We start from the raw sequence: 15696 nt of genomic DNA, 5'->3' as shown, positions 1-15696 counted from the left end.
AATGTACAGTATGTGGAAAATAATGTGTTTTTGAACCTTAAACCGCATAAACACATTGCATTACACCAATTACACAAAATAGTGTTCTTTTTAGCAAGATCATATGACCCCTTTAAGTCCTAATTCTATGAGAATCATGAATCCACACAAAGAGAAGCAATGTCATTAAAAATCATTTTCATTAATTTTTTTTCGCAGCTGATGAGCAATAAAAACATCAACAGCCAACCAGAATCTTGCACATTTTAAGCGGCAGACAATAGAAAACTGCAGCTCGCACTACTAATAAACAACGTTTTGCGTTGGTGTGGATGTTAAAACAGGATAATTTTCTCTACAGTTATTGTTATTGGTGTGAACAGGCCATCGCATATTCTGACTAGCATGTAACTTTGCTCAAGTTCACATTTGTGGCATAAAATTTAATATTTGATTAAAGTTTATATATTTGATTAATCTTATATGTATAGGATATGTTTGGAGTTAATTAACCCATTAGCAAAGCGCTTCAATTTCTGACTAGTTCAGTTTCTGACTAATAGTTCTTTGACTATAATTTGGATTATTTGAAACAATCGCATCTTTGTAGATTTTCTTCGTTAATGTGTTGTTGATACCTTGCGGGATAATTTTTTCCACTCTCTTTTGGTCAGCAGGTCAAGTTTCACAGTTAAAATTGGTTAATTATCATCATTATGCGCTTTTTTGTTTCTTTGTCCTTGATGAAATAATGATAATAATAAATGGTAACAAACATTTTTGTCAGTAATTTATTTAACAAGATTAACATTTGCATCCATATACATATGGCCATATATTGTATATCATTTGCGTGTAGCTCGTTAAAGCATTTGAGTTAAAGCGCTGGCACTACTCTACTCGAGCTTACTTTAAAAAGTTACGTGGAATACCCCAAACACACGCACAGATGCTCTTGGCATCTCACAATGTCCCAAATCATGTACGATAACATGGTCAATTAGCGCTTAGAGGGCTTGTGATATTACCGCTTTTGTTAAATTAGGTGCGATTGAGCGCTTCACCAAGGGCCGCGTGGATGAAGCTTCTGTTTCATCGTACTTTGTGGTAAAGTGGTGACTCACGCTCACTCAAGCCAGACAAGAGGCCGGTGATGAGCTGTTTTATCATCACCGGCAGGTGCTTGTGCAGTATCGCTCTTTCCGGGGTAGGAGAGAGGTTGAAGAGGTTTCCACAGGCCAGGGCAGAAGTACGCACTTATGACTATTTATGAGACCTCACCGTTTTACCTGTCGCTAAATTACATCCGATTTCTGCCTGTAGGGCATGAAGTTCAGAGTAGCTGTATACAATGCATCAGTTTTCAAAGATGTCAAGGATGCATTCTGTTACCCGGAAGCAAGGATATAGACAAATTAACAGCGCTTGAATGTGTGCTGACTTTATATAAGCAAGGTGTTTTGTGTTGAAATCCTGACCAGTCAGCATTCAGGACCAGAATGTTCCTGTTTGTATTGTGCTAATGTACAGTTTTACCCACCCCTAAATGTCTGTGAACTGAGTTTTAGTCACTTTACATATTAGTCACATGGCATGTTCCTATCTAAATAGCTGGCTCTTGGACAGAATAATCTGGTGATACTGTAAAGCACAATTTCGCTCTATAGTGTGCAGCATATGTTAAAATATCACCCCAGCATATGATCGGGCATGTTTCCTTCTCCATTTCTGATGTATGCAGCTTCTGTGGCTTTTATTACCAGACTTTTCCCTCAGGGCAGAATGGGAAGAGAGAGAAAGGGAGTAGAGATGCTGTATTATCACCTCTGTCTGCCTCAGGGTACCTGAGAGGGTGGTCAACCAAGTAAAAGAAAGATTCTACATATGGTCATGGTTAGGTGTAGTAGATAGTATAGTTCGAGAAATCACATGAGATTTTGTTTTAGCATTTTTTTTAATTTTTTTTTATGAAGAAATGCTGAAGAAAAAGTGGTGTTTGACCAGCATCTGGTCCCAAATTGCTTATTTTAGGCAGAATTTTCAGCCCTGTTAACTATTGTGATCCTCTTTAATCTTTATAAATATTAAATATGTTTCATAATATATTTTTAAATAATATTCTAAAGTGATTATTGGATTTATTTAAAATTTAACAAACCAAACCATGCACGTTTAAAGGGATAGTTTACCCAAAAATAAAAATTCTGTCATGAATTGCTCACCCTCATGTCATTCCAAACCTGTAAGACAGCACCACACATGCATCGTGGTACTTGTCGTAGCTTCATAACATTACGGTTGAACCACTGATGTCACATGGACTATTTTAATGATGTCCTTACTACCTTTCTGGGCCTTGAATGTGGTAGTTGTGTTGCTGTCTGTGCAGGGTCAGAGAGCTCTCGGATTTCATCAAAAATATCTTAATTTGTGTTCCGAAGATGAATGAAGGTTTTATGGGTTTGAAATGACATGATGGCGAGTAATTAATGACAGAATTTTTATTTTTGTGTGTGAACTAACCCTTTAAGCTGCATTGCTTTTTGTTAATTTTGATAACAAGGCTGCAAAAATGGCAAATTGTTTATTTTAGGCTAAATTGCAACATTCCTGTGACACACATTGACATTTTTTTATATAAATATATATTTTCTAATGTTTCAAAATATTTTTACTAAATCCTTTTTTGTGTTATTTAAATTGCACATGAAAGGTTTACAATGCATTTAGGCAGTTATGGATTTTGTAAAAACTGCAAATCATTTACTGAGGGCTAAGAATCTCATTTCACTGACCATTTTTCTAAAAACTACTTTGAGATTTTCTGACACTTCCTTTTGTACCCAGTTTGTGGAAATTGCCAGGTGATAAAAGAGGCTGTGCTGAAAGGGCGACATCGCTGTGTGTTAGTGCAAAATGCTTCCTAACCCCATAGTGAATTTTAGCAATTATTTCAAATCCTCTCCCTGCACTCAAATTCTGGCAAGCGAACTGGCATAAATGTTGCTGACATACTGTACAAGAAATAGAGGAAGAGGCGAGACGTATTAAGTTATAATATGAGGCAGAATTTAAGGGCACTTTGAAAAACCCAATCTTCTCAGTCAAGACCTGGAGGTTGAGAAGCCACTAATTATAATTCAGGAAGTTAAAGCTGCTGCCCCCTCTGGGGCCTTGGTCCCATGTAGGTCATTGGATATCAGAGCGACAGGGCAGCGTCTGGGCATTTTGACACGGACAAATTTGTTTCTTGGCTGTTTGAATGCCCCTGTGGCTGCTCGTGTCAGTTTTGCTCTCAGGGTGAACATAGCTCTGGCAATTCCGTGATCCCACAACCCTGAGGAGTGTTTGATGTCTCAGACAACTGCCTCAGACAAAACAACTGAATTTACTTTCTCTGAAAGCGTGCTGCGTATGTAGCACGTCGGCAGGAAAACGGTGGGGTTTTCTTTGTCGGTACGTGAAAGGGAAATCAACACACTCTCTAAGACTGTTTCATGTTCTTCCCCTTCCTCGGAAAAGTTTTTCCACTCCAGGCAGTCTATGTTGCTGCTGTTTGGAGATAAAATTGGTATTCTAACAAGTGCACACTGCAGTAGCTGATGGGAAAAAAAGAAAAATCAAGCACTTAAAAGAGCTTGAAATGGCAAATAATGGTGATTTTCAGAATAATACCACAGCTGGAAATCAACCAACCAAAACCAGTGCTCACTGTGAATTTTAAACATTAAAATGATCAATTATTGAACAAAAAGTACTGCTAGATATTAATATCATAGCTATTTGATTTGAGGTGTTCACACTGGGAGCAATTTGCAGTGACAAGACAAAGTCATTTCAAATGGCGATTTAAGGCAACAAAGTTGAGATTAGTTCGACTTTAGTGAAAAGTAAAATGTGTCCCCAAGGACAAAAAGCAAGATCTTCAAACTGTTTTTTCAAAAATATCTGCTATTGGTCTAAACAAAGACAAAGCCCCACCCCAAACTCACGCCACTGGTTGAGTCACTGTTGCCATGTCTGCTCAAACAAACAAAGCAATGTTTTGATAGTTGTGCATTAAAACCCCTAAATGAGGGTTATTGTGTACATTAAATTAATTAATGAATGACTTTGTGAATGTGTAATTGCTGTTCTCCTAAATAAAATGAGACAAGTGAAGATTGTTTTCAGATGTTTTCTGAACACATCTGCCATTGGTCAACCAAACAGCCCCACCCCCAAAATCACACCATTGGTTGATTCACTGTTGCTAAGCTAGGCTAGTCTGCTCAAACAAACAATATTTTGAAAACTCCACAGTGTTTACACTTTTTTGGGTAATGAATGGGTTACTTTATAGTTGTCTCTGCAGTTTAAGCTGGATAAATAAGTATTTTAATAACAAAATAAAGCAATTACATGCTACAGCTTTAACTATCTCAACCTGCACAGGTCATTGCTTTTTGATAGGTGAGTTAGCAATAACTCCTCTAGGCTACTTCAGCGTTAAAGGTCAACATATACATACAATGTGACAACCACATGCGTTGGGTCTCTTTTCTCCCCAAAAAGAAGCGCCAGGTAAGGTGGACATTTTTTTAGCTTCAGCTGCCTCATGTCAAGAAAAGTGGCATTTTGAAGAAAGTTCCCCATCACTCAACATGCGTAGCACCTCTTGTTTGACCTTTGGCTAGCATAGCATTTGGCTGAAATTTTTTGTGTGTGTGTGTCTGCTCTCTGCATGTAATGGTCTGAGTACATCTGATCTCATTCGCTTTCTTATTGTCTTTCTCTCTTCCCCTGAGAGGTTCATCTTTAGACTATGAAGTCTCTCTAAAGTAACTCCTAGTCTGGTCCACCTGCTTTCACAAGCTGTAATTAGCATTAGCCTCTGGTCCTAATTAAATCGCAGATACGCTGTGTGATAACTCGACGTGAGAAAACGGAAAGGGTTTCAGGTCTCCACAAAAGCCTGGAGCTTGGCAGAATAAAGGAAGAAAGAGAAGGTCTTAATTGTTTCTTTGCTGTTGCTAGCGCATGCTATTTTTGTCTTTTGAAAGGACAAGAGTGATAAACTCATAGCGTACAATGCCACCACTAAAAAACGAGGCAGGAAGAAAGAACGAGGATAGAAATGTAGGCGCATAGCGAATAAAACTTTGCATAAGCACAGATGCATCATTTCCATTTGAACAGAGGTTTGATTTTTGAGCTAAGTGGATTTTGAATTTAAAGATTAATTTAAAGCTGTTAAAAAACTTTCTCCTATACCAGCAAAGAACACTAAGTTAGTCATTGGTTAGCTTGATTTATCTAAAAAATATCTTAACGCTGTGGCATTTAACAGTCATTTGCTTGTAAAAGGTACTAAGTTGTTAAAGTTTTTTTTTTTTTTTTTTGCCCGTTTTGGTCACATTTTATGTCTTCTAGTGCACAAAGTAAGCCAGTAGCACTGTAATGGCCACTCACTCAGGAAAAGCTCAGAATGGTGTTTATTGTAATTTGTTGCTTTTTCAAACCTGCTGTGATAGTACATTTGGGAGATATTTTAACTCTTGTACTATTACTTTATTTAAATCACTGGAAGCCAAATGGCCCTTCAGTCAGTGTTGTGTTTCTAGAGGTCGTTTGTAATGAAATCAGCAGGGAAGGATAGTTATCGTATGTGTTAAAATGCTGCTTTGAGGACTCTACTGTAATATTGAGGTGACCTTGTATTTGGACAGACTTTCTCAGTGAGGAGAATAACTGGTGGAGTTTTTTCTCTAGACATTAGTGAATAGACTAACTAATTAGATCTTTATCTGACGGGGTTAGAGGGGATGAGAAGGAGGTTAAACTGCTGGCATCGAAAGCAATAAAGAGAGGAACTGAATGTATATGGTTAATCTGGGGGTAGTTGTCACAAGGAGAAGTTGTAACTATAATTATAAGGTTTTGAATCAAAAGTACATTTAAAATGGAATTTACCATTTAGCTAAAATTTACTGAAAAGCCTGTTTATTGGCAGATTCCATTGTGACAACATGCCCCAGTATTATTTCAGTGGGTCTTCAGCGTGATATCTTTAAAATTCTGGTCAACAACAATGGAAATATTTAATATCTTTCATTGCATGTCAGCATTTAATACTTACGGCTGGAATTTTGAAAACCCTTAGCAAGCACCATTCATCATTCCGTGTTTATCCCAGTGCATTGTGGGATATTAACATTTAATAGTTTGAAAGTGTTTGAGATATTCCACTGGGTATAATATCTTTTGTTGGTTTAATATGCAACAATCATCTGGCATATTGAAGTTACATTATGCAGCCGTTGTAGGATAACTTTCACAATTACGGCTGTTCAAGTAGTGCTATATAAAGCTTTTTTCTCGTCAACGGGGTAATTAATACTCCCTTTAGAATTACATCTCTTCAAATTCAATTTGCATAAAAGTCTTCTGCGTTATTTGCATGCACTGCACGTTTCCCTTGACATAACTAGCGTGTATACACACATACATTCATAGCCATACAAATACACCCAGTTGCATACAAACATTCCTATCACATTTTCTTGGGTGTAATTTATATTTGTGAGTATTTAATGAGGCTGATGTTAAAGAGATTTAAAACTCCTTACCTAATGTTGTTCCTACAGAGATGAAAAGACCTGCACCACATGTCAGTCTTGAGGGACTGAAAGATTGACAGTTACGAGAGTATCCCATGATTATGACAAACTCTGAGGGTCAGTTTTAAATCAGCTGACGTCAGTTGAGGAATTGAATTGTCAATTTCAATCTTGAGCTTTGGCACCAGGGGAAACGGGTTCTCTGTTTCTGTGAGGGCTTTAGAAATGAGAAGTGACTATTGTAAAATTGGATGCTTGAATTCTAGACTGAGTGGCTGTGCGGTGTGGCTTGAGTTTTATTATGCAAAATTTCATGACAATATTTGTAGTCTAATGTAAAGGATTATTAAAATTTTGTTCTGTGTGATTTAATTCAAAGCATGAATGAAACATTTTGTGAACAGTCTCTCAGTACACAGGCAGTCCAAAGAAATGGATAAATTAGCATTAGCAGGAGGCCTGTTGAGCATTCAGTGATTTATTAGACAGATTTCTTTGAAGTTACAAAATTAACCTGAGAGGCTTGATATCTATAGTGTCAAATTGCTATAAAGACCCAAAATATACCACCACATTGCAAGTATGGAAAGTTGTGTTAACATTGTGCTGTATTTACTTGCTGGGACAATATTGGTATTGTGGCATTTAGAAACTACCTGTACACTACTGACACTACCTGTAGCTTAAACTTTCCTAAACTTTCCAATGCATAATTACATATACCAAGTAACTCACATACACATATAAACACGCACACGCACATTGCTGTTTTGTTAAGACACTTTAGCTGTGCTACCAAGATGTTTTATGCATTTTATAACCAAGGAAACCAACTTTTTTCTGCAAAAGAGTGACATGTAGAATTGTGTTGTTTGGATAATGGTAATCCTAAATGAATCCTCAGAGGCACTGTAATACCTCAGTGACTTACAAAGACTAATGGCTGTTTTACATTCTGGTCCCTAATTATGTTGTCATTTATTCTTTCTTTTAGAACAGTTTTGAGCCTTTATTGTTTAGTTGTACCAACATGGTTTTACATAATCAAATATGGTTGACTTCTAAAACTAGCACAGTAAAGACAAAGTTTCATGGCTTTAGAAATTTGAATACATAATTGGTCTTCTAAACCTGGTTTTGTTTATAATTAAAGCATAATCATTCATTTCTAAATGTTCTCTCCCCACCTTTTGTCTCTTGTACAGATCCAAAGACTGACAGATTGAAAGCATTGCTCAGCGATTCAAAAGGAGAGCAGTCAAGAAGTCAAAGACCATGAGTTACAGCTGTGGCGAGCGACGCTATAAACCTATAACACGGACCACGTAAAATGGGGACTATGTTTGGCATTATGGTCCCTGAACAGCTGTGACTGCCGTCAAGACACTTTTTTCCCCAAAACCTGTGTCTTTGTAATCCTATTGGCCGTCCATCTCCTTTGATAATTTTTCTTATTTTGAGCCCTAACCTCTTTCATTTCCCACCTTGATCAAAACAAATCCAGTTTTTACTCAAAAATGGCCTGCAGGTTCAGCTTATCTTGTGCTTTTACACCCTACTTTCTCATCCTCTCTCTCCCTATTTTTCTTCTCCTCCATGCACCTTCTTTTGTGAGGGGTGACTGCTGGCTAATTGAGGGGGATAAAGGCTATGTGTGGCTGGCAATCTGCAGTCAGAACCAGCCTCCATATGAGACAATCCCACAGCATATTAACAACACCGTCCATGACTTACGGCTGAATGAGAACAAGCTCAAAGCAATTTTCTTCAGCTCCCTTAGCCGATTCACCAACCTTACTGACCTCAACCTTACCAAGAATGAAATCTCCTACATTGAGGATGGTGCCTTCACAGGACAGGCCAATCTACAGGTCTTGCAGTTGGGATATAACAAGCTAACCAACCTCACCGAGGGGATGCTGCGAGGGTTGGGTCGAATGCAGTGCCTGTATCTGCAGCATAATCTTATTGAGGTAATTGCAACCAATGCCTTCTGGGAGTGCCCAAGCCTTAGCAGTCTTGATCTTTCCTCTAATAAATTAACAAGGCTGGATTCATCCACCTTCACTGTTTTGGGTGGACGGCTAATAGTGTGTGAACTGGCTGGAAATCCTTTCCATTGTGGCTGTGAGTTGTATGGCTTCCTTATCTGGCTAGAGGCATTTGACAACGTCACTCACACCTATGACAGGCTCCAGTGTGAGACCCCAAAAGAACTTTTTGGCTACCCTCTCCTGAGTCCTAAAGGTAATCATGGAAGAAATGCTCGTTCTATCCTGTCATCCATGTGTAAAAATGGAGTGATTGTTGGTGGCATAACAGCCGTGCCTCCTGACTTAGACTCTTCTGGGATGGGGATGGATATTTATGACCAGATGGGACCTTATCACCAGCCCACAGCTTCATCAACCACGGACCCAACATACAGCCCCACCATTAAGTTACAAATGGTCTCTCTCTCCTCTGCATCCCTCTTGGTTCAAATACCCAAGCCCTACAGTAAGATGTATATTCTAGTGCAGTATAACCACACCTATGTGTCAGACGTCATGAACTTAAAGAACAAGAAAGAGACTGTCAGACTAAACAACCTAAAGCCCCACACAAATTACACCTTTTGTGTTGCCTCAATTCGCAATTCCCAGCGCTACAATCACACTTGTCTGTATTTTGCAACTCGGGCTCCAGGGCTTGATGACTTGCAAGCAACCCCTTCTAGCACCACCCATTACATTGTGACCATTCTAGGCTGCCTGTTTGGGATGGTCATTGTGTTGGGCTTGGTGTACTACTGCTTACGTAGGCGTCGAATGCAGGAAGAAAAGGAAAAGTCTATTACTGTTAAGAAAACTATCTTAGAGATGCGCTATGGGCCAGAAGCAGCTGCTGCAGCAGCCAAGGATCCTTCGGCCTTGCAGAAACGCCATGACCAGTCCCATCATCAACACCACCATGGAAAGTTGTCCCAGTCAGCATCCTCCAGCTTGGGCGTCCTTCATAGTTCAGCCAACACCTCCTCTTCTCGACTTTCTTCCCTTCCACAAGTGGAGAAGATGGCTACAGCATTCTCAGAAGCCATGGCCGCCAATAAGGGCAACTACATGGATGTAAGAACGTCAGCAGGAGGAGAGGAGCGAGTAAGAGATGGAGTTGTAACAGGGTCAGGGGATGATATCACAAGGGATGAAAATGGGATTAATGGAGGAGATGACTCTGATGATGATGGCCAAGATTCAACATCGGAGATCTCCACCATTGCCAAGGAGGTGGACAAGGTAAATCAGATTATCAATAACTGCATTGATGCGCTCAAACTAGACTCTGTAGCTGTTGTGGCAGCAGCTGTGGCCACTGCAACTACAGTGGATAACACTGCCTCTCCACCACCTCCTAGTGTCCCTTCATTAGCCAGGGGGCTAATTCCACTTTCCCCTACCATCACAGAGACATGCCAGATCATGTCATCCCCTAAAATCCGTCCTCTACCCCCTGTTCCTCTTGTTTTGCCCCTTTCTGAGCGGCCTGGCATCAGCGGAGGTGGGTTTCTCTCCCCTCCCTACAGGGACCCACCCCCAGCTACAGCATCACGGCCATTGCAGAGGCAACTCAGTGCAGATGCTGCAGTTGTTCCTATAAACTCTGTTAAAAATCGCTGCAGCGCTTCTTCCGGTGGCTCTGTCAAAAGTGCTCGGGTCTTCAGTCTGGACGTCACCGACCCTCGAAGCACAGAGCCATGCAAGTACCCTGAGAAAGGCAGCCCTGTTCGGTGCGGGGAGCCACTGGAGAGGTTGCCCTTAATAGGGATTCAGGGAGTCAGTAATGGCAGAGGAGATGGTGGCAACGGGGGTGGAGGGGGAGCCGGTGGTGGCAGTGGTGGTTCGGGTGGTTGTGGTGTTGTGGTCGGACGTGGGGGCAGCACAGCTCAGCAGCACCACTTGGAGGTGCACTCAGACTACCACTGCTCAGAGCACCGACACTCCTTCCCCGCCCTCTACTATGAGGGTGCCACTGACTCCCCTGCCCAGAAAGTCTCCTTTCTAAAGCCTCTCACTCGCACCAAGAAGGACACTGCCTATTCACAGCTTTCTCCCCGCCACCACAATTACTCAGGGTATTCCTCTAGCCCTGAGTACTCCTCTGAGAGCACGCTTAAAATCTGGGAGCGCTTCCGACCATACAAGAAAAGCCCCCGTGAGGAGGCCTACATAGCCGCTGGCCATGCTCTTCGAAAGAAAGTGCAGTTTGCAAAGGATGAGGATCTCCATGACATTCTGGATTACTGGAAGGGGGTGTCAGCACAGCAGAAACTGTGATACTTGTGAGAGACATGACAGCAGAAGGCGAGGTTGTGGAGAAAAGAACTGATGACTCTTGAGACAGCTCGGCAGACTCCATCAGCAGGTGCTTTGGTCCCTATAGGCCACCACAGAGACAAGTGTTCTGAAAGAGACAGAATTAAGCAGGTGTTCCAAGCTCATTAAGGCATAGATAAGCAACCAACCAGAAATGCACAGGAAATGTGGCACTTAAAAAGGCATCCAGTTTCAGTTTAGAATCCCTCCATTTTACCTTGTGTACCACCTCTCGTGCACTGTAGTTTGACAAGATAATAGTCTTAAATGAGGAATTAGTGGTTTTATTTTACAAATGCCTGAATATAGTCTCGAGTGATGGTGGTAACTGATACTTGTTAGTTAGTAAGAGGGAAAAAAAGAAAAGTTGTGAGTTTTGAGTGAGTTTACGCTTTGCTGAAGCCACAGGTCAAAACATGGATACCCTGTTCACACCCATTCCCTATTGTTTGCTCAAGCAAAGTATATTCATTGATTTAAGACACCTACACAAATTTGACACAGCATGTGTGGGACACAGTTATCAAACCAGAGGCAGCCATTTGGACATGCTTTATATTCAAGCAGTGTGGCAATTCGATGAAACACACAATGTTAATTCCTTTTTGGCATTCGTTTGTGGCACAGCCAGCCTCAAATAAATTTTTCTGTTAATTTGTGGAGACTTTAGACAGTTTTTGCTTAATTCTAAGAAGGGAAAGAGTAAAATGGGGTTTAAGAATGGAAGCTTTATGTCTCAGTTTGATTTTAAAAGTGGCAGCTAGATATAGACCCCAATGTAGTAATAGGCTGATATACACAAGGTTACCATTATGTATTGAATATTGAGGCATGTTACACAAAGAGTTTGCTTTGTTTAGCCTGTTGGGAGGCAAAATGCCAAAGCTTAACTCAATGACACACTTTCATAAAATGGCAAACTTAATTTGGAAGCTATAATTTCATGAAATGTTAAACATATTTCATAATAACTGTCTTGCTGGTGTTTGAGTAAAACTTTTCAATTACCTATTAAGCTTATGACAGGCATTGAAACCTTGAACAGGCTTCACGAGTAAAATACTTATTTTTTCCGCCATTGATTCCACAGAATCTGATGCCATATTTGCATTTCAATGATTACTTGGTCAGGTCTACTTTCATTGAATACTATAGTAGCTCTGCTGTTATTTCTCCCTATTGATCTGGCCTTCTGTTTCCTGTTATAACCCACTTCTCTTGACCTAATATCGGTTGTGGTCAAACTAGGGATGGTATGAAACAAATTCACTTATTTCTCACATCTCATTTTTAAGACCATGTTATTGTCCTTGCATGGCTTTATAGGGAAAATTAATTAGTAATTTGCAGCAGAGGAGTCAAGAGGTCACAGAGGTGCTAATATTATTAACACTGCCAGATTGGAGAAGTGATTGAAATTAATCTCGCCCTTTCCGGTCAGGTCATCACGCAGAATGCATCCCTGGAGTTTTTCTGGTTCGCCCGTTGCAATGAAAGGCAAGCTGAAGCTCTTATTCTTTAGAGCAATTTATTGGCTTAAAAATACATCTCAAGCTCTACGAAATAGGCCTCTGGGCTTTGAAATTTCAAGCATTTTTGACGGGAAACATTAGCATTTGTTGTTAACTAATGAATGTAGATCTCAATAAATTATGGTTGACATACACTGGGTTTTCTCAGCATTAAGTGCAAACGTCATTAGAATTCAGCCTGTACATGGAAATTGATCTTCATTTTACAGTCGCATTTGGCCAGTGTTGAAACTTATGAACTCTCAGCATGCATCAATAATATGTCACATCATCCTTCAAGGTTCAAAATCAATGCTCGGTAATTGAGAATTGACTCTGTCAACTCAAAATTCAAAGGTTTGCCTTGTGAGCCATTTTACTAAAACCTCTGAGCGAACTCCAGATTGCAGTCAATCACAGTCTATGAGAAAAGACAAGATGAACATTGGCTACCCTGTTAAGGAAGAAGCTATATTAATGCTTACGCTAATGTTTTGTTTTTGTTGTGTGTATCTGTATAGAATAGTGTGAGAATTGAACAGTATATGAACAAAGTATACATGGATTGATATGAATATCACTGACAAACACAGACCCATAGCAAGAGCTTGCAACAAAACGACAAACCCACACATGCATATATTCCACCATCATTAGCTTTCTTGAAATCTCATTTATTCCTATTTAAGACTCCAAAAGTTGTTTTTTCCCCCAACTATTTTCCTAAATTCAGTTAGGAGATGAGTTTTCTAAACGGCCTCAAGGCTTGCATTATTGCACTGTGGTTGGGAAATACCAAGCTAAGACAATTGGAGATAAATTATTATGCTCTTGGTATGTTTTAAGTATATTGTTGGCATATGGGAATGACAGTTATTTGTGGTTTGATTCCCTGCTGATAAGTTGTTTTTTTTTTGGTAACTTATGTGTGTGTATGGTCTTAAAGATATACAATGTTGATCAGATGTAACTGATGGCTGACTGTGAAAACTGTGACAAACGCACAACCAACAAGATAACAATCTATACTAACAATGGTTACATACAGTATATGTACAAGTAGTATTAGATTTCCAATGGGTATGTCCAGTGAAAACAAAATCGCTGTATGTGTAGTGTACACGTACATACAAACACTCACACACATATACACAAAGGCATATGCAGAGTCTACAATCTACACATAATGTATAAGTTTACAGACACATAGTAGTGCCCTCTTGGCACTAAAACAGAGTGAATTATTTTAAAGGACGGTGCCAAACATTTGTAAGATTGTAACTGTTATTTATTTGTCAAAGTAACTACATTGTTTTATGATTGAAATGTCATTGTTGTAGTTGGCGTTTATTTAATGTGATTTTAAATTTCAGAGGACACTATACAGTGGGTACGGAAAGTATTCAGACCCCCTTAAATTTTTCACTCTTTGTTATATTGCAGCCATTTGCTAAAATCATTTGTTAATTTTTTTTCCTCATTAATGTACACACAGCACCCCATACTGACAGAAAAACACAGAATTGTTGACATTTTTGCAGATTTATTAAAAAAGAAAAACTGAAATATCACATGGTCCTAAGTATTCAGACCCTTAGCAAATGGCTGCAATATAACAAAGAGTGAAAAATTGAAGGGGGTCTGAATACTTTCCGTACCCACTGTATATTAACATAATGGATTCATCTTTGTCCACCAGAATGCCCTCCTGATCATGTGTACTCAAGGCCAAAATCCAAATGCTTTTGCATAATTTTGATGTGGATTGTGTTTTGATTGATTCCCAGTTATATTACGTAGCTTAATACATCGTAATTGTGTCCAAATTAATAAGACTAATGGATCACTTACATCAGGGCTATATTGATTTGCATAAAAACAAAGAGATTCTGCAGGTTTCCTAAGAGCTCAAGCATTCTGAATCTGGAACTTACTGGAAGTACCTCAGAAAAAAAAAAAAAAAGCAGTTTTGCTCACATAAATGCCACTGTAACTCCCACAAAATGGGTGAGTAAAGTTCCCCTCTCTATACGGTTTTACCGAGAACCATAGTTTCAACAATTTCCATCCTCCCACTAATAAAGTTTAAAGACTTACGGCCCACAATTCTCTGGCCTCCTACCATCTTGTCCATGGAGATAATAAGCCTTTCAAAACCAACCATTGTCCTCTGATGCACTTGTCAAATTTAGTTGCATGTTCAGAGTGTGATGAAGCCTTTTTGCTCTTTTATTCCCTCCCTTTTTTCCTGCTAATGTATTGTGCCAGCAATTTCTCTTTCAAATCTCTATTCCTCATGCTCCAGCTGAGTGTTCGTGCTTATGCTCCTGAAGCCTTGATGAAATGAATTTGGTGTGCGGTTAGAAAACACAGAAAGGTTTTCTTGTTTTAATGAGCTGTACGTACTTTCAACTGCTTTAATCAGGCCAGGCCCCATCAAGACCCCTGATTAGACACCAGAACAAGGAATAAAATGTCATTTGCACTCTCCATGGCACCACTCCGGGTTTAATGCAAAAAGACTCGAATCGCAGAGCATTCCCAACCCCCTTATCTTGAGATGGGTATTAACTCAGCGGGTTAACCAAGACTTTAGAGAAGAACCCGCTGTGATTGAGGCTCAAGTTTTGCATGCCTTTCAGTCAAACAATTTTTAAGTAATAAGTGAACTGAGCCTGGGGAAATTAACAAATTTAAGCAAGCGATGGATCGGCACATGTTATAAGTATAGCTTCAGTAATAAGATCAGGTTTGATGTAGATTACTAAGTCAGTTGCTTTTATGGCAGCTTTGCATAATTTAGTTTTTTGTTTTGTTCAGGTTTGCAAACTGCCTTGTTTTATGTTTAAACTATTTGAAGTTACCATGCACTCTACTTTTTTGGTGCATAATTCATCTATATGTTATTCCAACTTATTTTAGTTAATTCCTACTTTTCTAGTAGTTAATTCGGTAATTTTGTTTAAAGTTAACATAAGACAAGTTTACAGCAAAATGTCAAGTAAAGGTAGATTTACACCATCGAGAAGCTCTTGAGGGCGAACTTGACCTTCCATGTCTACATCCAAATCCAAAAGTCTCCTCAACAGCTTTGCTTCAAGAGGTCAGGCTCACTATTCTGGTATGTATCGCTCACTTTTTCCAATTCGAACAATTCCCAGTACATAAAAAAACTGATTGAATATCCTGTTATTGCACATTAGATAGATACAATGGGTTTTCATTAATGCTGTTTCATGTTGATTTTATATCAGA

General features: G+C 39.4%; 1 protein-coding gene across 1 annotated transcript in view; it reads left to right on the top strand.

The window, feature by feature from the left end:
* Window positions 1-12595, top strand: part of LOC107665513 (protein phosphatase 1 regulatory subunit 29-like) — a 153808-nt gene extending 141213 nt beyond the window's left edge. Inside the window, exon 3 of the mRNA XM_016456422.1 lies at window positions 7784-12595. Within this exon, the coding sequence (XP_016311908.1) occupies window positions 8096-10891 (2796 nt within the window). The 5' untranslated portion in view covers window positions 7784-8095 and the 3' untranslated portion in view covers window positions 10892-12595. The remainder of the gene's footprint in view (window positions 1-7783) is intronic.
* The last annotated feature ends 3101 nt before the right edge of the window (window positions 12596-15696 follow it).

The sequence above is a fragment of the Sinocyclocheilus anshuiensis genome, unplaced genomic scaffold, assembly GCF_001515605.1.
Source record: "Sinocyclocheilus anshuiensis isolate Anshui unplaced genomic scaffold, SAMN03320099.WGS_v1.1 scaffold543, whole genome shotgun sequence".
Taxonomy (NCBI): Eukaryota; Metazoa; Chordata; class Actinopteri; order Cypriniformes; family Cyprinidae; genus Sinocyclocheilus; species Sinocyclocheilus anshuiensis.
The sequence above is the reverse complement of the archived record's forward strand: the minus strand, read 5'-3'. Positions and strand labels throughout refer to the sequence as shown.